Here is a 27,966-nt window from a genome sequence, read left to right on the forward strand (position 1 = left end):
GTTTTGCGGTTGTTGGAGGGTTGTTATTATTATTACAGCAATTGATCTGTTTGGGTGTAGAATATATAAGCATCCTTGGTGGCTTGGCACAATTGGCACACCATTCTAGTCATCTACCATTGTCCACTTCTCACAATACTTTGCTCTCTCACTCCTTCCCCTTCATCATTACTTTACTACTTTTAAATTGTGATCATATTTTTATACAAGTTACCAACTCATTTTTATAATATTGCTTTATTCTTTGTTCATTAAATAATTCACAATCTTAAATTTATAACTTAATTCTTATAAGGATAGTGATAGTTTAACACCATATACTTCACACTCCAATAAACTAATATTTTAATTATATTTAATTTAATTTATTATTATATTATTATAATAGTTTATCAAGTGTATGTATTTTATTTGTTTAGGTGTTAAAGAAATCTTTTTCCTTCTTATAATAGTAAAAATCTTAAGTTAATAATAAAAATAATATTTCAATGTCAACCATCATCTTTATAATACCATTTTCAATATTTCAATAACTTTTAAAGTTGTAAAAGTTTTCAGCCTAACTGATATCTTAAGTTGCATAGTGATACATAACATGAAAGCTTTTATTTATTTTTAATATAATCTAGAAATGAGATCAATGACAGTTTAAATACACATTTATCTCATAATTCACTAAGATATTTTCTAAAGACAAAATCATGACAAACATTGAATAATACCTTAAATGCAGTGATTAATTCTAACAATAATATAGGTCGGAACATTTATAAAAATATAAATGTTTCTATAATACCATAAAACTTGTAAAATAGATAGAATATAAAATGTTTAAATTGATATACTATGATAGAATCCATTTAAAAATTAGAATAAGATTTGTATTGTGAGTTTATATCAAAAAGGGTACGGTAAATGTTGTTATATTTTTTATGTATATTAATTTATACAAATTTTATGTATGGATATATTTCTCCTTCTTATAGTAAGCCAATTTTAGACGTGAAAAAATAATTTAAAGTTTATTAACAAAAAAGAGAATATATATATATATATATATATATATATATTAATTAGCGGAAACACAAGTATTTTCACCTCTGACTCCGTTTAAGCACTGCCGGGATAGACTGAATAAGGTAGCAGCGACTTTATAGTAAGTATTTCTAATTTTTATTATCCTCCAACATAAAGTGTAACAGTTTAAAAATTAAATAAAAACTGCACTGCATAAACTAAATAACTAGACGCACATGCTCTATCCATCGATCAATTCTTCGAAACCCCCGAGTGAAAAGTCATTCTACTTTACTGTGTAGTTATATCCAGAAACAAAGAAATGCATCCCTCAATTTTATTAGAGAAGATGGAAAATAAATAATTTTTAAAAAATATTATTATTAAAAATAAATAAAAATCATTTTAAGAGTGTTTCAATTCTTATAAAAAAATAATTCTTAAAAAAACATGAATCCAAAAAAAAAACCTTCAACTAACATTTCAGAAACTTCATAAATCATCTACATAGTTACCTATCAAAACAATTTATCAATCAATTATCTTCATACAAATCAAAGGATCAAGACACCAATAAAAAAAAACAGTTAGTACCTTAAAAGTTAATCAAGATCATACTTTTAATTGAATCACAACAAATATTTTCACATTATGGATCACTTTTTCTTTAAAAATAACTTTATTCCTATAATTTCAAATCTCACTCATTTAACTATTGCAATGCAGAATGCTCCTCAATAATTCCCAAAAAGTAAGTAATTGATAAACATTAAGCTAATAAAAAGGAAAGCTGGAAAGAAACATCCCAATTGCATTAATAAATACAAGCGTTAGTTGCTCGGTACTAACCTTCCTCAAGAGAAATTTTGGCAGCGTGCATTGTACTACTTACTGCGTGATATTCTTTATTTTGTCTTAATGGGTGGTAATGTGGCTTCTCTGGCAAGACTGAATATTTTTTGCAATCATTATCTTCTAATGACTGTTTCCTCTTCCACCTCCTCCATGGGTTTTTCTCTCCTCTCCATAAATATTTGATATTTTTAAAAATGTCCTTTTTTAATATTCTAGATTACATAATTTTGAATATTTTTTTCTAGATTCGTAATTAGCTTCCAGATTATATAATAAATTTTTTTCCAAATGCATGATTAATTTTCAGATTACATAATTCAAAAGTTTTTTTTAATATGAAATTAGTTTTCGGATTTGTAATTTAGAAGCCTTCTTCCAAATACATGTCCGAATTACATAACGCAGAAGCTACTCACAAATTCAGACTTTCGGATTATAGAATTCAAAATATCATTTAAAAAAAAATATTTTAGATTATATAATCTGTAAGCTATTTGTCAATTCGAGATTAACTTATAGATTTTGTAATTCAGAAAATAAGGTCACACAAGAATGATATAAAGGTATTTTCATGTTTTATATAGGATGACAAAAAAACATATGAAGGTGTAGGAAAAAACAGTCCAAATTCTCATGACCGCAAGCAGTAAAATTGTTTATGCAAAGAGAGGAAGAAGATGGTGTTTATCCCAGCATCCCATCAAATGACTTCCTCCACTCCATCATTATAAAAAAAGACCATTTTACCCATTTTAAAAATAACTTATGGATTATTCTTTCTAAAATATGGAACATATTTCCAGAACGTATTTTATGAATTCCAAATTTATCGTTCTGGAAATTAAAAGTATATGTTCCAAAAAGAATATTTTGAAATGATTTTTTGTCCGTTAAATTTCCTATACAAGAAAAACATTTTGCTTACGGAACTCGATACCTTTGCTTACGAAACCCTTATTTCAGAATCATCCAAAATTATCAAGGATGATTCTGGTATTACATAGAATATAGGGGTGCAGGAAGAAATACCCGAAGAAGATTGGAAAAGTATGATCATAGCCCAGGTGGTGGAAATAGCCCAGCCCAGCCCAGCCCCTTTAGTGATGGGCCGGGCTCATTTTGGTTATAGTGATGGAAACCCCAAAATGCCCTCTCCAGGAAAGAGGGATATTCTAGTCTGGTGTTCCATTTTGGTTGGGAGTGGAAGCGGAAGCAGAGAGCAGTAGAGGAAATGGGAACCCTTGGGAGAGCGATCTACAGCGTTGGTTTCTGGATTCGCGAAACTGGACAGGCCATTGATCGTCTCGGTTCCCGCCTTCAGGGCGGTTACTTCTTTCAAGAACAGCGTTTGTCTCTTTCCCCTTTACTTTTCTTCATTCCCTCATTCCCATGCCCTAATTTATGCCATTTTATTCTCACGTTACAATCTTTGATCACTCTTCATGATTCGGCACTTACATTCTTCTTTTCCACTTCAACTCTACGCTCCTTAGATTCCACGAGGCAGTCACCAATTGAATTAATCGTCTTCCTTGTTCTGTTCAGTCTCCAGGCATCGAACTCTCATGAACATATTTGATAAGGCTCCTGTTGTTGATAAGGATGCATTTGTTGCGCCAAGTGCCTCCGTCATTGGAGACGTTCAAGTTGGAAGAGGATCATCCATTTGGTATGGATGTGTCTTGAGAGGTAAGCTGTCCCATTCGATCAATTACGTGTGGTAACATTTCAAAGATACTTTTTTCTTCTCTGCTAATGAATGTATTCACGGAATAACATGCCATTCTTTATTATTGAACAGATTTCATGTTCTGTGTTCTTTTAATGTAAATTCAACGTGACCTTTTTTGCTTTTTCTTCGCTGTTGATAAATGTGTTAATCTTGTGCCAAATTCATTTTATGAACAGGTGATGTTAACAGCATCAGAGTTGGAAGTGGAACTAACATACAGGATAACTCTCTGGTGCATGTTGCAAAGTCAAATTTAAGTGGGAAGGTCTTGCCTACAGTTATTGGGGATAATGTTACTGTGGGTGAGGAACATTTTTGTAACGACTAAGAATGGTTCTGTGTTCTGTTTTTAATTGGAATTTATGATTTTACTGAACAGGTCATAGTGCTGTTTTACATGGTTGTACTGTTGAGGATGAGGCTTTTGTTGGTATGGGTGCCGTATTACTTGATGGAGTAGTTGTTGAGAAAAATGCCATGGTTGCTGCTGGAGCCCTTGTGAGGCAGAATACAAGGATTCCTTCTGGCGAGGTATGTGTGTGTGCTTACTGTTTGGCTACACGCATTCAAATAAAGAGTATTAGGATAGTGTTTTGGTCATGCTAGTAGAAAAACACATTTGATGGCTCTTACAAGTGCTTATCTAATATTGTTGGAGACATTATAAATAAAACAAACACAACTAAAAACGAGTGACATAAAACATTGACTCTTTAGGAAAAGTGATGCAGAAACAATGCGGTTTACTATGTGTGTACGGGGTAGAAGTAGATTGGTGCAATAGGTCAGAAAAAAATATTCTGACATTGTCATTTCTAAGAGTTTTAATAGAAAAAGACAAATTTAAGTTAATGAAGGAGATAGTGGAACTTGACCCGTAAGTTGTACCCTTAGATCCATTTGCAAGGTAATGATGATATGAGGAATTTTAGAAGTGAACATGGAGGAGAATAAAGAACCATCACCAGAAATGTAGTCAGAAACTCAAATAAAATATCCATGGATTTTGACCCTTAGTAGATTGAGAGACACAGATAGTTGAGGCATTAGAAGCACATGATAATTTAACTTGGTTAGTGGCCTATATTCCCTTCCACTCCTCATCAACACATTTTGCTGCAGTGCAGTAAATACACATAGATAGAACCACTCTTTTTGAATGTGGTTGGTATTAAGTGTATCTTTGCATGTTTATGTCGTACATTTAATAGGTTACGTTTTTAAAATGTATATGAATCTCACAATTCACTATACGAAGCAATTCATGATTCAAAATTTAAGCTATCCGATACATAATTTGTATCACGATTCAACTGCTATGGTTCCCACTAACAGTAATGTGAACAGAAGGGATATTAGACCTCAACCAACAGACGAATTTGATATGCTTAGCTGAGATATTTCAAAACAAATTTGGTAATGAAAGAAACTTTACCCGTTGCTTAGTAAAAACCTCGGTATAGATCAAACCACAACCCATTACTTGTCAAATTAAGAACCTTGGTATAACTTCAAGGAGTTGGTAGAATTGTGACCTGTTCTTTAATTGAAGCAAGAACCTTGGTATGTATTAAATTTTATGCTGTTGCTTATAGAAACAAGAATCTTAGAATAGAATATGGATAACTGCCAAGTTAATAAGTTGGGCAAATTCCTAAAGAATCTGTGACAATTTTAAGAATGCGAAAGAACCAAAAAAAAAATTAAATCTTATGGTCTTTTCTGATGCAAATTTCTCTGTCACTTGAAGTATTATATATTGTATATTACTAAGTAAATGAGGGAAGTAAAGATACGAGCAAATTCTTATGAAATTTGAGTCAAATCTGCAAATTATAACTCCTGATAAAATTTAAAACAAATCCTAGCCTAATCTGGTTCAATAATAATGAAAGTGCCTGATCACTGATCATGTTATGAAATTGTGATGTTCCCAAAGCTCTAATACAAGTCCAAATCTTAGCTTGTGGCTTTGTTCACTGATCAACAAAGTTTGTGATTCCTTCTTAGGAACAACTGTATTGCATCCACCAACCCTATCACTGTGGCACGTATTAGTTATGACCAGAACAGAAACCTAATTTCTTTTATGGGGAATACTTTTGGTTCTTAACTCTCTCCCTCCCTTATTAACTAGCCCCAATCCATATGCCACTTCTCTAGAACTATTACGTATTCCTTTTGTCATGATTCTTACATTGTTTCTTGAACTGCATGATCTTGTGTACCTATGAGTTTTGCCAAGGTTCAAACTATTTAAAGAATTCTCACTTAACATCCTATTAATTTGAGCTTTATAACTTGCATCTGAAAAGTACTGTGGTATTTTAAAGCGTGTAGAAAGTCTTTGAATGAGGTGTTAAATTTAGGACATAATTGGTGCAATTGTAAAACTGAAGCTATCTTAGACAGTTACTGGCTCATTGTTTATTAATTTTACAAGTTTTTGCTTGGTCTATATATTTGACCCCCATGGTTGGTTATCCTAGATATTGCTTAGCTCATTGTTACAATTTTGTGTTTATTTCATTTATCGTTGTTAGATTTTTACGGAATTTCTGGGGATTGAGTTAATTTTCTAAGCACTGCCATATAGAAATGTTACTCTATCAGCTGATAGACATCATCTTTGGTATTATTTTTGAAGTTGTTACTGTTAAAGTCAACATACTTACTATACATAGTGATTGGTTGACAGTGTACTTACTATTTACTCTCTTTTTTAAGTTTTTTATTTTGCTTTTTAATTTAATCCATATGTTCCGTGATACGTAAGTATCTAATAGGTTTTGAAACATAAAGCTCTTATTCCTTCAGTTGAAGGCTAGATTTTTGTAAAATGCTCAAGTGGAAAAGCACTTAACAGCATCTATAAAGTAAAATTGCTTTAGGAGTAATGCAAATGAAAAGTGCAACTCCCTAAAAGCAATGATGAGTGAAGTTTATGTTTATTTATCTGCATAGTCACTGTCTATTATTCATCTAGTCTAGACATTAATTTCCAACAAGAGTGATATAAAACATTGGCTCTTTAGGAAAACAGATGCAGAAAGCATGCGGTTTACTATGTATGTATGGGGGTACAAGTAGATTGATGCAATAGGTCAGAAAAAAAATATTCTTTGACATTGTCACTTCTAAGAACTTTAATAGAAAAACACAAATTTAAGTTAATGAATGAGATAGTGGAACTTGACCCATAAGTTGTACCCTTAGATCCATTTAGAAGGTAATGATGATATGGGGAGTTTTAGAAGTGGACATGGAGGAGAGTAAAGAACCATCTTCAGAAATTAAGGGTGGGCAAAAAATCCAAATTACAAAATCTAATCCATAATTATCCATATCCATATTAGTTTTAATCCATTTAAGCGGATTTATTTCAAATCTAAATCCATATTTTTGGATTTTAAATCAAATCCATTTAATTGAATATGGATTAGGTATAGATTGGATACATTTTTGGATTATCCAAATTGCATTTTGAGATGGATTTTGACTTGGCCCGATCCAAGTTAACCAAGACAATCCAGCCGATGTCGAGCCGAGGGGGCTCGGGTCGATGTCTAACCGAGCAGTCCCGAGCCCATATCAAGCTGAGTGGGCCCGACCCAATTTCGAGGCGAGTGTGCCCGGGCCGTTGTCGAGCTTAGCATTCCCAAGTCAATGTCGAGTCGAGCTGGCCTGGGTTGATATTGAGTCATGCAAGCCCTGGCTGATGTCGAGTCGATGGGCCCGGGCCGATATTGAGCCGAACGGGCCCAAGCCAATGTCGAGTCTCCTAGGACCCATGTCGAGTGGAGCGGGCCTGGGTCAATGTCGAATCGATTGGGCACGGGCCAATGTCGAGCCGAACAAGCGCGGGTCAATGTCGATTCTCCCGGGCCCGGTTCGATGTTGAGTCGATTGGGCCTAGGCTAATGTCGAGCCGACCGGGACTTAGCCAATGTCGAGTATCCTGGGTTCCGGTCGATGCAAAGCCAAACGAGCCCAGGTCGATGTCGAGTGGAGCATGCCAGAGTCGATGTCAGGTCGATTTGGTCCAGCCGATGTTGAGCTGAATGAGCTCGGGCTTATGTTGAGTCAAGCCTGCCGGAGTCAATGTCTAGTCTCCCGGGCCCGGACTGATGTCTTGTCGTCCGAGTCGATGTCGAGTGGAGTGGGTCTGGGCCTGGGCTGATGTCAAGTCGATTGGGCCTGGGCCGATGTCAAGTCGTCTCGACTTGGGCCAATGTCGAGTCGTCCGGGCCTGGGCCGATGTTGAGTCGTCCGGGCTCGGGCTGATGTCGAGTCGTTCGGGCCCGGACCGATGTCGATTTGAGTTGGTCCGCGTTCAGGTTGAGTCGGCTTAGGCCCGGATCGAGGCAAGTTAGTTTGTGTTCATATCAAAATGGATTTAATATACTTGACAAAGTAGATTTAATCAAATTAACAAAATGGATTGAATCTAGATTTAATCCACTTTAAATGGATTTAAAAAAGATCCATTTAAATTTGATCTAGTTAAAATGGATATGGATTTTAAATCCAATCCATTTATTTGTATTTGGATTGGATCTAGATTGGATTTTGAAAAATCCAATCCATGACCACCCTACCAGAAATGTAGTTTGAAACTCTAATAAAATATCCATGGATTTTGTCCGTTTGTAAATTGAGAGACACAGACAATTGAGGCATTAGTGCCTCAAGATGATTTAACTTGGTTAGTGGCGGCCTTTAATATGAAGACATTCTTATATTCTGCTTCCAACATTCTTGCTTATCCAAACAATTGAGATAATTCTAACCCGCATGTATGGGAACAGTGTGCAGCTGACAATTGTGGACAATGCCATGCTAGCAGCTTGACCATAAGAGCAGACAGGCAGAACGGGAATTAAACTGCTCTTATACCACGTCGTAATGGTGTAATGCTTGAGTGAAAAAGCATTACACTGCATCAATATTTATATACATGTCAAAATCTCAATAAATTACAATTAAGAGTAATAATAATGAAGGTATAACTCTCAAAGAGCAAAGTCTATGTCTGTCTCTTCATTATTCATCTAAACTAGACATTAATCTCTAAAATCGAAACTGCTTCTAGCATTTTCCTCTAAGCCGTTTCTCACTTGTTTTTCCTTAAAGCTAAAGGTGGGCAAAGTATCCAAATTACAAAATCCAAATCCATATTAGTTTTAATCCATTTAAATGGATTTATCTCAAATCCAAATCCATATTTTTGGATTTTAAATCCAACCCATTTAATTGGATATGGATTAGATATAGATTGGATTCATTTTTGGATTATCCAAATTGCATTTTGGATTGGATTTTGACTTGGCCCGATCTAGGTTGAGCCAAGACAATTCGGGCCCAGGTTGAGCAAAGTCGGCTCAAGTCCATGTCGACCGAGTCATTCGGGGCCAAGTCGAATCGAGTCAGTGTGAGCCAATGCCGAGGCCATTGTCTAGTTGAGCCGGTCTAGCCTAATGTCGAACTGAGTCTTTTGGGTTTGATATCGAGTCAAGCAGGCCCAGGCCAATATCTAGACGACCGGGCCAGGGCTGATGTCGAGCCGAGCGGTCCCAGGTCGATGTCAAGTCGTCCGGGCCGATGTCGAGTTGAGCGGGCTCGGGCTGATGTCGTGCCGAACGGGCTTGGGCTGATGTCGAGCGGAGCAGGCCCAAGCCAATATCCAGATGACCGGGTCAAGGCTGATATCGAGTCGAGCGGGGCCAGAACTGATGTCGAGCCGAACAAGCCTGGGTTGATAGTCGTCCAAGCCCGAGATTTCGAGTGGTCAGGGTCTGGGCCGATGTCGTGTCCATCCAGCCCCATGCCGAGCTGAGTCTTTCGGGTTCGTTATCGAGTCAGGCAGGCCCGGGCCGATATCTAGAGGAACGGGCCAGGGCTGATGTCAAGTCGAGCGGGCCTAGGGTTGATGTCGAACTGAGCGGGCCCGGTGCCTATGTTGAGTCGTTTGGGTCTTGGCTGATATCCATTTGTCTGAGCCCGGGCCAATGTCGGCTTAGGCCCCTGATCGAGCCAAGTTAGTCTATGTCCATATCAAAATGGATTTTATCTAATTAACAAAGTGGATTTAATCTAATTAGCCAAGTTAAGTGGATTTAATCCACTTTAAATAAATTTTAAAAAAATTCAAATAAATTTGATCTATAGTTAAAATGGATATGGATTTTAAATCCAATCCATTTATTTGGATTTGGATTGTATCTAGATTGGATTTTGAAAAATCCCAATCCAAGACCACCCTACTTAAAGCTATTGTCTTGCTATTTTTGTTTCTCCACTACCACTAATTTGAACCGAAGTGATATTGGATCTCAACAACCAGACTAAACTTCATATGCTCACTCAAAACAAATTTGGTAATGAAAGAAAGAAACTCTACCCATTGCTTAATAAAAAATTTGGTATATATCAAACCACGACCTGTTACTTGTCAAATTAAGAAACTTGGTATAACTACAAGGAATTGATAGAATTGTGAACTGTTGCTTAATTAAAGCAAGAACCTTGGAATATATTAAATCGAAAGCTGTCTTAGTATAGAAGATGGATAATTAACGCTGTTACTAGATGGAATTACCTAGTTAATAAGTTGGGTGAATACCAAAAGAATCAAACAAGTTCATGAATATGAAAGAACGGTAGAAAATTAAATCTAATGGTCTTTTCTAATCCAAAATTCTCTATCACTTGATTGCACAGGAAGAATTATATATTGTATATACGTGTACAATCATGAATATTACTAAGTAAATGAGGGAAGTAAGGATACGCAAATCTGCAAATTATAACTCTTACACAATTTAAAACAAATACTAACCTAATCTGATGTGCAAACAATAATGAAAGTACTTGATCACCGTGATCATGTTTTGAAATTCTGACGTTCCCAAAGCTCTGATACAAGTCCATTTAATGCCTTTTTCTTAGCTTGTGGCTTTGTTCACCGATCAACAAAGTTTGTGAATCCTTTGTAGGAACACCTCTATTGCATCAACCAATCCTATCACTACAACACCTATGCCGATAAAAATAAATAAATCACCGTGGCACCTCAGTTATGACCATAGCAAAAACCTTATTTCTTTTATGGGGAATACTTTTGATTCTTAACTCTCTCCCTTATCAACTAGCCCCAACCCAGTGCCATATACCACTTGTCTTGAACTTTTACTTATTGCTTCTGTCATGATTCTTGCATTGGCTCTTGAACTGTGTGACCTTGTATACTGTACTGAGTTTTATCATAAGGTTCAAACTATTTAAAACTTTCATTGCTTGGTGAAAATAATATAATTCTAACTTTACATCCTATTAGGCTTGAGTTTATAACTTGCACCGCAGATGTACTGTGCTATTGTGAAGTGCGTAGAAAGTCTCCGAATGTGGTGTGGAATTTAGGACCTGGTTGGTGGAATTTTATTAATTTTACAAGTTTTTGCTTGGGCTAGATATTTAACTCCCAATGTTGGTTATCCTAGATATTCCTCATCTCATTGTCTATTAATTTTTATCGTGGGATGGCAAGCACTCCTTATTGATTTTTCTGGGCTAGAAAATATAACTTTGAGTGTTGATTAGGCTGTTTTTTGTTGAATGCATGTTATATGTGTCATTCATGATCTACAAGCACAAACTTGGATATTTTGCAGGTATGGGCAGGCAATCCTGCAAAGTTCCTCAGAAAGCTGAGTAATGAAGAGATATCATTCATCTCCCAGTCAGCCACCAATTATACTAACCTTGCACAGGTCCATGCATCTGAGAATTCGAAGTCCTATGATGAAATTGAGTTTGAGAAGGTGTTGAGAAAGAAGTTTGCTCGTAAAGACGAGGAGTATGACTCTATGCTGGGTGTTGTTCGTGAGATCCCACCGGAGCTTATTCTTCCCGATAATGTTTTACCTGATAAAGCAGAAAAGGCTCTTAAAAAATGAGGTATTTTAAAGGGGTGTCTTCAATTCTTATATTGAATGACATCATGGGACTTTTCTTGCATTTACAAATTCACGGAAGGGGGATTTTTTTCATTCCCAATAATACCGGACATTATCTGCGCTAGAAGCAATCTTGCCTCCTTACTGTTCAGGAATTTGTAAGGCAAGGGCCATGTAGAATATGTATGCCGATCTTATTGTTTGTTTCATCCAGTTCAAGTGATTTCCCATTTTTTTATCTTGATCTCAATATTCAAGGCATTAATTTGTCAACTTGGTTCCTAAGTTCTCGTTGACATCTTTATTAACGAACACCTACGTCTGTGTTTGTCTTCAGTATAATACGGTTGGGATAATGATTATTTCGTGGAGGGTGAAAGGTTTCAATAATGCAGTTTGCAGAAAGTATAGAAGTTGGGTTTCTGAAAAGGAACTCTTATTGATTGTTAATTCCTTTTCCGTCTACATTTCATCTTAAAAATGCAATTACTTTTCGATGTAATTAGAAGGGTTTTGTTTTACGAATTTTCCACATGAAGCATGTTTTACAAAATTGTTTATTTACCGTTGATGTTGACCTACTTTTATATTGCTGAGAGAATGAACCCTTTCAATACGAAACCGATTACGAATTTATAGGTGATCCAAAATTATAAACACGAAGGATAAACACCACGGTTGAAAGTTATGGACCATATATAAGATTTTTTTGTGTGTGAAATGATGAAAGTGTCGGATTATATTATCTTTCAAAAATACTTAATCAATGTTCGTGTATCATATTGAGCCAAAGATTGTTTGAGAAACTTTCACATGATATACCAGTTTGATTTGAATCGCTTGTTATGAATAAATATAGAGTAGGATATAATAGTGGGTGTACACAGTGAACGTGTTTACTTGAACAAAGGCCATCTAAGTGTCACTAATCTAAGAAATTGTCAAGTCCCATAAGTTGGGTAATAAGACAACCCAGTTAATCTTGGACTACTAGTTCTATGACAGGAAAAATAATTGGGCCTGTTAAACCAACTTGTGAAACCTTTTAAATTGTCTTTTTCATGTACTACCGTAATTTTTAAAATGACTATTTTATACCTGTAAAAGTGACTTCTGGTTATTTATTTTAAAAATCTTTCAAAACAAGTTTTCCAGAATATGAATGATATCTTCAATAATGAGTTTTCTACAATGAATTTCTTTAAACAAGTTTTTCAAAACACATGAAATACCTTCTACAACTCTTTAGAACAGACTTTTGGAAGTAAGTTTTTTGAAACATATAAGCTTAAGTTTTTTGAAACATATATAAGCTTCCAAAACGAGCTTTATTTTAGAATTATATCTCTTCTTTCTTTTAAAAAGTGCAACGGAGAATGGAAGTGCATCAATGATGACGGCAGCACATCGATGGCTTGGTGTAGTGTGCGTTTTCCGTTAGTATAGGGGTGCAGTTAGTAATAATAGGGCTTGTTCAATAGTAGGTTGATGATAGAGGATTGACCAACCCGTTGAACTTTTCAAATTGATTTCTTAGACTTATATATTTTACATAAATAGAAAATTATAAGATAATAAATTGATTTACAACTTAAATTTAAAATAAATAAATTTATTTGATCGAACTTGAATCCTGTTTGATGCAGCTTTTTTTATCGCGTTTGATGTATACGAGTAATACATACCATATTCAAATAAGAATGATTATATTTAAAAATATATTATATTCAAATAAAAACATAATTATATTAATATGAATAAATTAAGGTTTTTAAAAAATATATTACAAATTATTTGAGGAAATAATGTCATAAATAGTGATTATTTTCCGTATATATTTAAATTTATTTTTTAATATAATATTATTGCAATTTATAATATAACACGCAGTATATTTTATTTAGTTATTATGTTTTTCTTTTGGATGTCCAACGGACCCTTAAAAGCAAGTAATTAGTACAATTGTGCTTTGAACAATGGAAACCATATATTGTCCTCTTCGGCAAGATGAAATATTATTCCGGTTGGAAGTGTCCCATATAAAACGTTGTGTATTACATTGACTCAAACATCCACTGCAAATAAGCATTTTTATAATACATGCCTCATGTGGAAAAAATCGTTTTATAAACTCTTCCCATTGTATTGGAAGTAATTGCATTTTTAAGATGAACTGTTGAGGGAAAAGGAATAAACAATCAATAGGAAATTCTTTTCAGATGCCCAACGTCTATTCTTTCTATAAACTGCATTATTGAAACCTTTCATCAAATAATCATTATCCGAACCGTAACCATATTGAAGACAAACACAGACGTTGACAAATAATGCATTACATAGAGATCAAGACAAAAAAAATGGGAAATCACTTGCACTGGATACATCAAACACTAAAATCAGCATATGATTCTACATGGCACTTGCCTTGACCAAATTAGAGAACAGAGTTCAAATTTTTAAGGAACAATTGCTTCCTGAACCGTAAGGAGGCATGATCGATTCTAGCGCAGAAAACGTCTGGTATTATTGGGAATGAAAAAAAATCCCTCTTCCACAAATTTGTAAAAGCAAAAAAGTCCCATGATGTCCTATCAATATTAGAACTTAAGACACCCCTTTAAAATACCTCATTTTTTAAGAGCCTTTTGTGCTTTATCAGGTAAGACATTATCGGGAAGAATAAGCTCTGGTGGGATCTCACGAACAACACCCAGCATAGAGTCATACTCCTCATCTTTACGAGCAAACTTCTTTCGCAACACCTTCTCAAACTCAATTTCATCATAGGACTTCGAATTCTCAGATGCATGGACCTGTGCAAGGTTAGTATAATTGGTGGCTGACTGGGAGATGAATGATATCTCTTCATTACTTAGCTTTCTGAGGAACTTTGCAGGATTGCCTGCCCATACCTGCAAAATATCCAAGTTTGCGCTTGTAGATCATGAATGACACATATAACATGCATTCAACAAAAAACAGCCTAATCAACACTGAAAATTAAATTTTCTAGCCCAGAAAAATCGATAAGGAGTGCTTGCCGATAAAAACTAAAGGACAATGAGCTAAGCAATATCTAGGATAACCAACCATGGGGGTCAAATATATAGACCAAGCAAAAACTTGTAAAATTAATAAACAATGAGCCAGTAACTGTCTAAGATAGCTTCAGTTTTACAATTGCACCAATTATGTCCTAAATTTAACACCTCATTCAAAGACTTTCTACACGCTTTAAAATACCACAGTACTTTTCAGATGCAAGTTATAAAGCTCAAATTAATAGGATGTTAAGTGAGAATTCTTTAAATAGTTTGAACCTTGGCAAAACTCATAGGTACACAAGATCATGCAGTTCAAGAAACAATGTAAGAATCATGACAAAAGGAATACGTAATAGTTCTAGAGAAGTGGCATATGGATTGGGGCTAGTTAATAAGGGAGGGAGAGAGTTAAGAACCAAAAGTATTCCCCATAAAAGAAATTAGGTTTCTGTTCTGGTCATAACTAATACGTGCCACAGTGATAGGGTTGGTGGATGCAATACAGTTGTTCCTAAGAAGGAATCACAAACTTTGTTGATCAGTGAACAAAGCCACAAGCTAAGATTTGGACTTGTATTAGAGCTTTGGGAACATCACAATTTCATAACATGATCAGTGATCAGGCACTTTCATTATTATTGAACCAGATTAGGCTAGGATTTGTTTTAAATTTTATCAGGAGTTATAATTTGCAGATTTGACTCAAATTTCATAAGAATTTGCTCGTATCTTTACTTCCCTCATTTACTTAGTAATATACAATATATAATACTTCAAGTGACAGAGAAATTTGCATCAGAAAAGACCATAAGATTTAATTTTTTTTTTGGTTCTTTCGCATTCTTAAAATTGTCACAGATTCTTTAGGAATTTGCCCAACTTATTAACTTGGCAGTTATCCATATTCTATTCTAAGATTCTTGTTTCTATAAGCAACAGCATAAAATTTAATACATACCAAGGTTCTTGCTTCAATTAAAGAACAGGTCACAATTCTACCAACTCCTTGAAGTTATACCAAGGTTCTTAATTTGACAAGTAATGGGTTGTGGTTTGATCTATACCGAGGTTTTTACTAAGCAACGGGTAAAGTTTCTTTCATTACCAAATTTGTTTTGAAATATCTCAGCTAAGCATATCAAATTCGTCTGTTGGTTGAGGTCTAATATCCCTTCTGTTCACATTACTGTTAGTGGGAACCATAGCAGTTGAATCGTGATACAAATTATGTATCGGATAGCTTAAATTTTGAATCATGAATTGCTTCGTATAGTGAATTGTGAGATTCATATACATTTTAAAAACGTAACCTATTAAATGTACGACATAAACATGCAAAGATACACTTAATACCAACCACATTCAAAAAGAGTGGTTCTATCTATGTGTATTTACTGCACTGCAGCAAAATGTGTTGATGAGGAGTGGAAGGGAATATAGGCCACTAACCAAGTTAAATTATCATGTGCTTCTAATGCCTCAACTATCTGTGTCTCTCAATCTACTAAGGGTCAAAATCCATGGATATTTTATTTGAGTTTCTGACTACATTTCTGGTGATGGTTCTTTATTCTCCTCCATGTTCACTTCTAAAATTCCTCATATCATCATTACCTTGCAAATGGATCTAAGGGTACAACTTACGGGTCAAGTTCCACTATCTCCTTCATTAACTTAAATTTGTCTTTTTCTATTAAAACTCTTAGAAATGACAATGTCAGAATATTTTTTTCTGACCTATTGCACCAATCTACTTCTACCCCGTACACACATAGTAAACCGCATTGTTTCTGCATCACTTTTCCTAAAGAGTCAATGTTTTATGTCACTCGTTTTTAGTTGTGTTTGTTTTATTTATAATGTCTCCAACAATATTAGATAAGCACTTGTAAGAGCCATCAAATGTGTTTTTCTACTAGCATGACCAAAACACTATCCTAATACTCTTTATTTGAATGCGTGTAGCCAAACAGTAAGCACACACACATACCTCGCCAGAAGGAATCCTTGTATTCTGCCTCACAAGGGCTCCAGCAGCAACCATGGCATTTTTCTCAACAACTACTCCATCAAGTAATACGGCACCCATACCAACAAAAGCCTCATCCTCAACAGTACAACCATGTAAAACAGCACTATGACCTGTTCAGTAAAATCATAAATTCCAATTAAAAACAGAACACAGAACCATTCTTAGTCGTTACAAAAATGTTCCTCACCCACAGTAACATTATCCCCAATAACTGTAGGCAAGACCTTCCCACTTAAATTTGACTTTGCAACATGCACCAGAGAGTTATCCTGTATGTTAGTTCCACTTCCAACTCTGATGCTGTTAACATCACCTGTTCATAAAATGAATTTGGCACAAGATTAACACATTTATCAACAGCGAAGAAAAAGCAAAAAAGGTCACGTTGAATTTACATTAAAAGAACACAGAACATGAAATCTGTTCAATAATAAAGAATGGCATGTTATTCCGTGAATACATTCATTAGCAGAGAAGAAAAAAGTATCTTTGAAATGTTACCACACGTAATTGATCGAATGGGACAGCTTACCTCTCAAGACACATCCATACCAAATGGATGATCCTCTTCCAACTTGAACGTCTCCAATGACGGAGGCACTTGGCGCAACAAATGCATCCTTATCAACAACAGGAGCCTTATCAAATATGTTCATGAGAGTTCGATGCCTGGAGACTGAACAGAACAAGGAAGACGATTAATTCAATTGGTGACTGCCTCGTGGAATCTAAGGAGCGTAGAGTTGAAGTGGAAAAGAAGAATGTAAGTGCCGAATCATGAAGAGTGATCAAAGATTGTAACGTGAGAATAAAATGGCATAAATTAGGGCATGGGAATGAGGGAATGAAGAAAAGTAAAGGGGAAAGAGACAAACGCTGTTCTTGAAAGAAGTAACCGCCCTGAAGGCGGGAACCGAGACGATCAATGGCCTGTCCAGTTTCGCGAATCCAGAAACCAACGCTGTAGATCGCTCTCCCAAGGGTTCCCATTTCCTCTACTGCTCTCTGCTTCCGCTTCCACTCCCAACCAAAATGGAACACCAGACTAGGATATCCCTCTTTCCTGGAGAGGGCATTTTGGGGTTTCCATCACTATAACCAAAATGAGCCCGGCCCATCAATAAATGGGCTGGGCTGTGCTGGGCTACGCTGCTTCTTCCTGGGCTACGCTGCTTCTTCCTGGGCTACGCTGCTTCTTCCTGCACCTCCATACCTTCTTGTGCCACCCTCATAAATTTTTCGTATTCCAAAAATACCTTTTTCAATATTCTGGATTACATAATCCGGAAGTCTTTTTCTAGATTCAGAATTAGCTTCCAGATTATGTAATCCAGAAGTCTTTTGTGATTAGCTTCCAGATTACATAATCCGAAATTCTTTTCTATACATAAGATTAACTTATGGATTATGTAATCCGAAAGCTTTTTTTTCAAATGTGTTATTAGCTTCCAGATTACATAATCCAGAAGTCGTTTATAAATATAAAATTGACTTCCGGATTATGTAATCCATAATCTATCTGGATTACATAATCCATAGACTTATTATTTCAAATACAAGGTGTTAAAAAAAAGAATAAAATAATATTTTCATATTTAGTGTGAGGATGACAGAATAAGATATGGAGGTATAGGAAGAAAGAGTGTCTGCGCTATCATCATACTTTTTTCTCTCTCTGTATAAACAACTTTTACTGCTTGCGGGCTTCAGAATTAGAAAGATAATAGACGGGAGCTTAATGAAAAAATATGATTGGGTTAATGACGGAAGAGATTCAGCTGTTCAACATAAAGAATTTAAGTGAGGTACATGCTATGAATTTTTGGATATTTCTTCTTATATCCCATTAAGTTGATAATGTGAGGTTTTAAAATAGTGGGAGGCTAAAGAAATTAATGGGTTGATTGCATATTGGTGTGAGAGACCTGAAACTTTTTTATCCTCTCATCTTAAAAATGCTTTGCTTCTGGTTCTTTATATGTTTTAAAATCCTTTCAATCATTGTTAGAACATTTTTCAGTGTTTGGATGACAGTGACTAGTCATATTTAGATCATATAATCTAGAACATTATTAAGATTCAAGTATAAGTTTTATTACCTTCGATGGTTAGGTAAAAAAAAAAATTAACTCCTCAAAATGTAAAAATGACACTACCTTCATAACAAAGTTTCCACCAACAATCAAACTACATCTATAGAATTTTAAAGTAAATTAGAGATTGATCCTAAAGTAAAACACTGTAAAATAGATCACATAAGCAAACAACAAAATTCCAAACTGACTCAAAATAAAAGAACATAAAATATCTTACGTTAAATAAAAATCTATATGAGACAACTTTATTATACTCATTGTAACAATCTAATCCTCAATGATAAAAGATGAAAAAAATAAAATAAATGATGATTATATTAAAGGACATATAATTTTTGTATTTATATAAATTTTTCATTATAATACTAAAATATTTCGGTTTCATTTTAATTATATCATTTTTATTCTAAAATTATTTTTCAAGTCTTTATAATAAATGAATTTTTTATATAAAAATAAAGATAATAAAAAATCACATTTTAGAATTAGTAATTACAATATAATAAATTTAAATAATATAAAAACTAGTTGTTGTTTTTCATTTTTAAAGAATTGAAAACTAATACAAATAATTTTATTCATGACATATTAATAGATTTTTCCATTATTAATAGTTTAACAATAAAATGGTAAATATATAAAATAAAATTATGAAGAATAAGATTTTATCTATTAGTAATTATTGTATTATAAAAAATAAAAATTATTGTTCATAATATATTAAAAACCAAATAAATTATATGTTGTTGTTTTAATTATAAAATATATTCGGTAATTGAATTATGCGCTTAAAAGTAATAGAATATTTTCAATTAATATCTTATATATTTTTTGTACTAAATAAAGTATAGGGGGAAAAATAAGGACTTAAAAAAGAGTAACAAATTGTGAAGAATTTAAAATAAAATAAAAATTTGTAGGAGTGGATAATATTTTGAGGAACTTAAAATATAGTTTGAAGACAATCATTTTATAGTAGATTTAAATTGTATCACAAATATCGGGGCGCACATTCACAAACATAGATCCATAAGAAGAAGCGCACATCTACCATTAACACTTCCTACCAAGTAACCAATGGGTGCCGAGCCCTTTTCCCAATCCCAAACCCAAGACCATAACTACCGCCACGCCCCCTTCGTTCTCGGTCTCCAGCCCTCCGCCCTCGTCGACAATGTCGCCACCGTCGATTGGTCCCTTCTCCGTCAAATTCCCGGCGAGCGCGGTGGTTCCGTTCCCGTTCGTTCTCTTTCTAATCCAACTCAATTCTCTTCATCACTACGCTTAACTAACTGAAATAATTCCCTATCCGTGTTTATTGTAGGTTGGAATTGAAGAACTCGACAGCATACTGCGTGAGGTTAAAGCCAACACCCGCGATGCTCATTCTCCCATTAAAACTCTCGCCGGTGGCAGCGTTGCCAACACAATTCGCGGACTCAGTAGCGGTTTTGGAATTTCAAGCGGAATTATTGGAGCCTACGGGGATGACGAACAAGGGCAGCTTTTTGTTAATAACATGACCTTCAATGGCGTCGACCTCTCACGACTCCGCAAGAAGAAAGGACACACGGCACAGGTTACCTATTTTCTCACCTCATACGTACCAACTTCCCTTAGAGTATGGGTACCCTTAACATGCACTTACCCAAATTTATTGAAAGGAAAAACTTAAGGAAAGAAAACTTTTATTACACGGATTAACAATATGATATTTTAATTTTGATGGAAAAGTCATACAAGTGTTCAAACAACGCTTGAAAATATCTAAGTTTTGTATCTGTAATTATGCATAATTCTCCACTTTTTAAAGAATATGTTTCAAAAGAATGTATTCAAACAATGAATGAAACTTGTGTAGTACTAGTATTAGTATAGGGATAGGAGTAAAAAAGAAAGGGTATCGGAAGAATTTAAGGTAGCCTCAAGAGTGCTGCTGTAATTTATTCTACCATAAAGCATAACAATGGTTTTTGTATACTAGTGTGTTTGCTTGGTTGATGACTTGGGCAACCGTACAATGCGACCTTGTCTCTCAAATGCTGTCAAAGTTCAGGTAATTCACACACCCTATCTGGATTCTTGGAGGGTAGGTCAGGGTGTCTTTTGTGAAGGTTTTTTGACTGATATATGCTCTCTTTTCCCTTTCTGCAAGGCTCAAGAATTGATGAAAGAGGATTTCAAGGGATCCAAGGTTGATTTCTTTGGACTTTTTTTTGGGTACCGTATTCTATATATTTTATATTAGATTTTAGGGGCCGAATCGCTGTTTCATGTTTATTCATATTTCTTCTAACATGCTTAAAGTTTGCTCTTCTATCCATTGTACTACATCTATCACTAATAATGTATCACCTAAAGGTTCTCTGTTGATTTGGTTGTTGATATATTTACGTTTCAGTGGCTGGTTTTGAGATATGCAATACTCAACTTGGAAGTTATTCAAGCAGCAACTCATTTAGCCAAACAGGAAGGCCTTCTTATTTCCTTGGATTTGGCCAGTTTTGAGGTATTTAAAAGATTTTCTTGCTTGAGCTTGGGAAGTTTGTGATTAGAGTTTTCATTTCCAACATATCAACTCAAAAAGGGTTGTTTTGATAAAACTGATTTTTTATAAAGGGCTGCTAAGTCTTAATTCGTAGTCGGTTTGTCCACAGAAATAATTACTAAACATATTTGATTTCTTTTTGTTTTTGGCTATACGTACAAGACTATGTATTCTTTTATGCATAATCTCAAATATTAATGTATGAAAGTGCACATGATGACGACCATTACAAATAGGAATACGAAAGTTTAATTTTTAAAAGCCTTCTACATAGTTTATTAGATTATTATAGTTCTCACTCATGACCTCTTTATTTTGACAAGATGGTCAGGAACTTTAAACTACCGCTTCTAAAGCTACTGGAATCTGGGAACATAGACCTTTGCTTTGCCAATGAGGATGAAGCAGCTGAACTTTTAAGGTGACTGTCATTTGCATTTCACCCAGCATTATTGAAAATAGAATTTATCTTCAGTTTCTTAGTTATTGAAGAACTTATTTTCGTTAATTATGTATCATGTAATTTTGTCTTGTAAATAAGTGATATCAATTTACTTTACAATGGATTATAGGGGTGATCAGAATGCTGATTCTATAGCTGCTGTTGAATTTCTTTCCAAATACTGCCAGTGGGCTGTGGTGACATTGGGCTCTAATGGGTGCATTGCTAAACATGGAAAGGAGGTATGTTAATTTTCTTTTTTCCTGTCATTCTCTGTGATATTTTCTGCTAGGCTCCTTTCCCAACATGAACCTTTTGTTATTTGCCTCAAGACACCATAATTAGCTAGACATTTGCTGATCAAAAAAATAAAAATAAAAAAATTACTTTGTACGAATTTGCTGCGTAGCAGTTGCCTCCCTTCACAGAAATAAGTTTTTCAGATAAGTGAAGTTTTGCTGTTATTTTTACCCATAATTGTCTAGTATACTCAAATTTGCATTCTACCCAACCAGCGTGAATATATATTGAACGTTTTATATGTAAAGAGGATGGGAGGTATAGAGGTTTACAAACAGTAGGAGCATTAAGCAAATTCTGGTCCAGAATCATTAGGGATAAGTTCAGTAGCTTTTGATTTCTTGTTGTTTTGGTCTTTGTGTCTGCTAGGGTTCTAGAATAGGTGTTGAAAAATTAAAGAGAAAGTAGCTACATAAAATAAGCTTTTTACATGTCAGATGATACGAGTACCGGCCATTGGGGAAACGAAGGCAACCGATGCTACAGGAGCAGGGGACCTTTTTGCAAGTGGATTTTTGTATGGAGTGATCAAGGGTCTGTCACTAGAAGAATGCTGCAAAGTAGGCGCATGCAGTGGTGGATCTGTTATCCGGTCTCTTGGTGGTGAAGTGAAATTGGAGAATTGGCAATGGATGTACAAGCAAATGCAGATCAAGGGTCTTCCCACGCCTACAGATGTATGCAAATGAATATAGTGGCTAATTTTGCCCCCCTTTTTATTCATGCTTCCTTCTTGGTTATATTTTACCCATTTTTCCTTCTTGTTATTATTCATTTACTTACAATTCATATGACAGCCTCACAAGTTATGGAAGCTATATATTTTTCAGGAAAAGTCAAACTGGTTTGAGTCTTCAATGTACTTGAGCTTGGGGGGCAATTATGAAATTGTCTCTCCTACTTTAATATTAACACCTAAGACATGGTTAATTTACTTTCTGAGTCCATACTACAAATTTCAATTGTCGATTGAGATCGTCTCCAACTTCATTCTATGTTTCTCAACCGTTCTTATAGTTCATTTAAGGTTTACTTTGTGGTTTTCATCCAAATCTTCGTGTATATATGCAAAGACCCAAATTTTTGTTTCATTTTTCCGTGAATATTTAATTTCTTGTTTTGTGTCTTCTACTTGTTTCTTCGTGTTCAGGAAATCAATGCTTTCTGTGTAGAAACAAACAAGCCGTCAATGGAATTTAAAATCCCCTGATTATTTTATTGAATTTAATTTAAGCTGAAAAATAAATAAAATTAGAACAATTGACATAGTTCATTTTAATAAAAAAATTATGAAATAAAAGTATAAAATTGTAATTAGGTGTATTTTACCATAGATATTTTGAAGATAAAAATCTAATTTATAATTGAGGCTAGTCTTGTCTCAAATCAAATATTTAATTTAATTATTCAAAAGCAATAACGGATGATTAAAAAAATTAATAAAATTTACATAATAATACTCTATAAATGTGTATTCATTTTATCAGATAAAATTTTAGCATTTATTGTACAAAACGAGTATTTATATAATTAATTTTTTTGATAAAATACCAATGTTGGTTCGGTCAACCAAATAGACAATGAATAATTCAAAACAATACCATAGTTAAAAAAATTATAATAAAATATTTGAAAATAATCTAAAATCACTTTTATCTTCTCTAACTAGTAGAAATTTCATTTCATAAATAAAGACAATGAGATAAAAAGTAAAAAAAAATAGTTTATATGAATAAAGATAAAAGAAAAAATAAAACGAATGAGAAAGATTTTTTATTAAAAGCAAAAAGCAGTCTATAAAATGGAAAGGATTAAAAGAGAAAATATTAAAATATTTAGTTAAAAAATGAGTAAAAGAATCTCAATATGGGTGTAAAAAAGGAATTTAAATATGCAAATTATATATTTTAATTTGTAATATAGAATTGATTTTCAATGTTAAATTAGTAATCGATAACTAAAATTGTACTTTATCCAAAACCTGGTGCACTTTTTTTACTTCAAAGGAATTAAATCTCAAATAAAGAACGAGACTTTGTGATATAGCATAAGAGAAAAAGGAAACTCACTACTACTGCTACCCTTTTATATGATTTACCTGTTTTTAAAGTGCAAATAGATAATACCGACGCAACTCAAAATTCCAAAGCTAATGATAGACCGAACATACTGCTGAAAGCCAAATGGCTAATATTTCTACTTGCCAAGTACATGAAGCATTACGGCATTCTGTGCATGCATTCGGTTCTCAGCTTGCTGGAAGACTATTGAATTTGGAGCTTCAATAACTTCGTCGGTCACCTCCACCCCTCTTTCCGCTGGTAGGCAATGCATGAAAAATGCCTTTGAACCAGCCATTTCCATCAGATCTTTGTTTATCTGCAAAACGCAATTGCCATCTCATGTCAACAGTAACAAAACAAAAGTAAAGCCGTAAATAATATAGCACATATTATATATCAAACTTTTAAAATTGAACCGGTGATGGGAGTAATTCAAGATTCAACGCTTTAACATTAGAATAATTTTTAATGTAAAATATTAAACATTAAAAATAAATAAAAATTAGAAACAAAATAAATATAATTAATAAAACTGTTGATCACCGTAATATTGACTTTTTCCTACAAACCAAAGTGAACCAGTTATGCCCGGGTTTACCCAATTGTGAACAGGTTTAACCAGAGTTTTACACAGGTTCTTTACAAGACCGGTTTTCAAAATTATAATGAGCTGGTTTGGTCCAGTTTCCAGTTTGACCAAGCTGGTATAAGTCCAATTCTGACAGCATTCCAACATAACATAATCGCTGTAAATAATAAAATATTTCTTTTTAACTGAATTTCTGCCCTATCCATTTGATTTGGTGGCTGAAAGAAAATAATGTAGGAAATATCATGTAAAGTACCTGAAATTCTTTAAACACTTGGCGCCTGTGTTCAGCTTCTTCCTTTTGCCCCATGCTGGCCCAGACATCTGAATACACAACATCAGCTCCTTTAACAGCTTCTTTGGGGTCATTAGTTATCTCAATCTTGCTGATTCCAGCTTTCCTTGCCTTCTCAACTGTTTTTGCATCAGGTTCAAATCCTTTCGGACAAGCACAAACAAAGTGAAATGGAATCACAGATGCCATCAACAACCATGAATGAACAATATTATTTCCATCTCCAACGTAGACAACCTGACATGTGTATTGCAGAATATGGTCAGAGAACTATTGCCTAGCCAATGCCACCAAGAATTAGGAAGAAGCAAATTCTCAAGAACAAGTAACATAACCTGACCTTGGTACCTTCAAACCGACCAATGTGCTCAATCATAGTAAGGGCATCAGCCATTATCTGGCAGGGATGGTTGTAGTCCGTCAACCCATTGACGACTGGCACAGTTGCATATTTTGCAAGATCAAGTATGTCCTACAATTGTTTACACAAAAACAGAAAGGGTAAAGCAAAACTGCCCAGTTTATTTCACAGAATGATTGATCACAATCTTCGCAGCAGATAAATATTCTTCCCAACCCAACAACATCACAAAGCCCACAATTGCAAAGCAGCTTCTTTCGTTGTGAACTATGCTTGATAAAAGTGTAAGAGACATGAAAATTAGTGAAAAAAATACTCCTGTTAGATACTGTTAATTCATCTCAAGATCTTCTGTTAGCATTCCATGTAACAACACTAGACATTACCAATGGCACAGGACACAAATAGTAGAGGCAGATATCATTCTTCAGTAAGCATCTTACAAGTATCATAGCTTCCATAACTTATTTTCTCGTTCGAATTATTGAACTGGTGGCAACAATTATTAGGAATTCTTGTGTACCACAAGCAATGGCAATGATCCTGACAGGGATTTATAATCATGCTTTTTCTTTGCAATTTTACGCATTACAACAAATCCCAGTGGAGTTCAAGGATTAATAATATCATAAATCCACCGGATGAATTACTCTATCCCAAAAGTCAGCATAGACTACTCTATTAATGCAACTAACAGCATCTGAGTACAAGGTATAGCTTCTCCTTTTTCTTTCCCACCTGTTTATGAATTGGAATTAACATAATTCATCCAAATTAAGTTTATTGACTTCGTCAATGTTGGTTTTGAAATCAGATGAACATTGCGAACACCCACGTCCAATCCCTAAGAAAGACGGATCACCTTCATTCTACCACTTCATGCAGGTCCAGTTGAATATTTAATTTGTGAATTCAGAAAATAGGAAAAACTAGCCACAAACAGAATGAAACATAAGTAACTCGGTTACAAGTCACGAGCATACCTGATGAGCAAAAACACGAGCCATAATGATGTCATTATAGCGACACAGAACACGAGCAACGTCACGAGTCTCCTCTCGCTTGCCCATTTGGATATCATTAGGTCCTAAGTATATGGCATGCCCACCTAACAATGAAAAGCCAGTCTCAAACGAAACCCTTGTTCTCATGGAAGGCTTTGTAAATATCATCGACATGGTCTTCCCCTCAAAAGGTCGAAAGGACCTGTCCCCTGACTTCAGCAACGCCTTCACCTCAATGGCCCGATCCAACATCTTCAAAATAGTGTCCTTATCAAAATCATCTATGTGAAGAAAATCTTTCAGCGCAACTTTCTCTGCAAAACAGAAGAATCGAAGTGAGAAGTCAGTAACCTGCTAGCCACTTCTCAAAACCACAAACAGAAGATGAAAATCAGTGTCCACCATCAACATGTCCTTATAAATGTCATGCAACACATCAACATTTCTTAAACCCTAATTCGATGCAAATTGAATGTGAAATGAGAATTAGATGATGTGGAGGTTGAAAAGTGCAGATTGAGTGAGAATGTGAAAGCGATGGGAATCGGAAATGGAAAAGGAAGGGTAGAATGGACTTACGAGTGACGGCGGGAGAGGCGACGCACGATATTCGGCGGCGGAATGAAACGGAGGCGGCGGGAAAAGGAGCGCGATGACGGAGATTGTGACCGGAGAGGTAGGGTTTGTCTGATGCGACAGTACGGTAACACTGACAAGGGATCACAGCCATTTTCTGCTACTTCCTAGGCTTACCAAACACACTGCTAATTCTCTTTACTTTCACTCCAGTTTCTTTTCTACCTTTATATATGAGTAACTATAAATATTTTTTCCCTTTTTTTTTCATATCACTTACTATTTACCAATATAATAAAACAAGTTCGCATAATTATGATTTAATAATTTTCTCCTTCCATACTCATAAGAGAGATAAATAATAAACAAAAAATTAAATAGAAATTTATATAAAATAAAATTAATACATGCTTAAGTTAATCTTAGGATTTTTAAAACAATATGATAGAGTTTGTACAATTTTTTTATATTAAGATCATTTTGTTTTAAGTAAAAAAAATTCTTCTAAGTATTTTGGAGTAGAAAACAGATTTATAAAAATTCTATTGAATCTATATAAAAAAAATAATGAGTTTTCTTGTATTATCTACTTTTATAATATCGTCTTATTATATTTACCTTTGATTTAATTTTACATATTTTAACTTAGACATTCAACAAATTACGTTCCGTTTATTAGCAATGATAAAATAAAACTCTAAAAAAAATAGACATTGAAAATCCAAAAACTAAACTGTTAAAAACACAAATAGCAATATTATTACTAAAATTGGAATGAAATATTAAAAAAAATATTTTATGTTCCTATTAGGGAGATGAGACCCAGAAAACTATTGAAGTTTTCTTCTCCTTTCTTCGGTCGGTCAGGTGACTGGGTGATGGGCTAGGATTCTTCTCGTCCTCCTGCTACTCCTTCGGCACTCGGTCTCGGGTGAACACTGGATGACGGGGTACCTGAGAAGGCAGGTGAACAGTAATAAATGACATACCTTACTCATTGGGATGCGTGTTATTTATATTATTCTAATGGGCCTACCTTGTTCGGTCCGTTTATCGA

At 34.5% G+C, this 27,966-nt stretch overlaps 4 protein-coding genes across 4 annotated transcripts; 2 read left to right on the forward strand and 2 right to left on the reverse strand.

Moving 5' to 3' along the window:
• Positions 1–2,997: 2,997 nt before the first annotated feature.
• Positions 2,998–12,009, forward strand: LOC137822691 (gamma carbonic anhydrase 1, mitochondrial-like). Its single transcript, XM_068627636.1, has 5 exons — positions 2,998–3,218; positions 3,418–3,561; positions 3,781–3,906; positions 3,984–4,135; positions 11,275–12,009. The coding sequence occupies exons 1-5, from the start codon at positions 3,104–3,106 to the stop codon at positions 11,557–11,559; spliced, it is 822 nt and encodes a 273-aa protein (XP_068483737.1). The 5' UTR covers positions 2,998–3,103; the 3' UTR covers positions 11,560–12,009.
• Positions 12,010–13,857: 1,848 nt separating this feature from the next.
• On the reverse strand, positions 13,858–17,701 carry LOC137822692 (gamma carbonic anhydrase 1, mitochondrial-like). The gene is made up of 5 exons (XM_068627637.1): positions 17,511–17,701; positions 17,168–17,311; positions 16,823–16,948; positions 16,594–16,745; positions 13,858–14,471 (listed from the first exon to the last, which is right to left on the reverse strand). The coding sequence occupies exons 1-5, from the start codon at positions 17,623–17,625 to the stop codon at positions 14,187–14,189; spliced, it is 822 nt and encodes a 273-aa protein (XP_068483738.1). The 5' UTR covers positions 17,626–17,701; the 3' UTR covers positions 13,858–14,186.
• A 2,004-nt stretch (positions 17,702–19,705) lies between these two features.
• LOC137821368 (uncharacterized) lies at positions 19,706–22,955 on the forward strand. Its single transcript, XM_068625923.1, has 8 exons — positions 19,706–19,970; positions 20,056–20,310; positions 20,716–20,787; positions 20,887–20,925; positions 21,133–21,240; positions 21,603–21,700; positions 21,852–21,963; positions 22,459–22,955. Exons 1-8 carry the CDS (start codon positions 19,809–19,811, stop codon positions 22,708–22,710), a joined length of 1,098 nt encoding a protein of 365 aa, XP_068482024.1. The 5' UTR covers positions 19,706–19,808; the 3' UTR covers positions 22,711–22,955.
• A 1,109-nt stretch (positions 22,956–24,064) lies between these two features.
• LOC137821092 (ornithine carbamoyltransferase, chloroplastic) lies at positions 24,065–27,126 on the reverse strand. The gene is made up of 5 exons (XM_068625515.1): positions 26,913–27,126; positions 26,313–26,647; positions 25,309–25,440; positions 24,930–25,205; positions 24,065–24,400 (listed from the first exon to the last, which is right to left on the reverse strand). The coding sequence occupies exons 1-5, from the start codon at positions 27,061–27,063 to the stop codon at positions 24,218–24,220; spliced, it is 1,077 nt and encodes a 358-aa protein (XP_068481616.1). The 5' UTR covers positions 27,064–27,126; the 3' UTR covers positions 24,065–24,217.
• Between the last annotated feature and the right edge of the window lie 840 nt (positions 27,127–27,966).

The sequence above is a fragment of the Phaseolus vulgaris genome, chromosome 9 (genome assembly GCF_000499845.2).
Source record: "Phaseolus vulgaris cultivar G19833 chromosome 9, P. vulgaris v2.0, whole genome shotgun sequence".
Classification (NCBI taxonomy): Eukaryota; Viridiplantae; Streptophyta; class Magnoliopsida; order Fabales; family Fabaceae; genus Phaseolus; species Phaseolus vulgaris.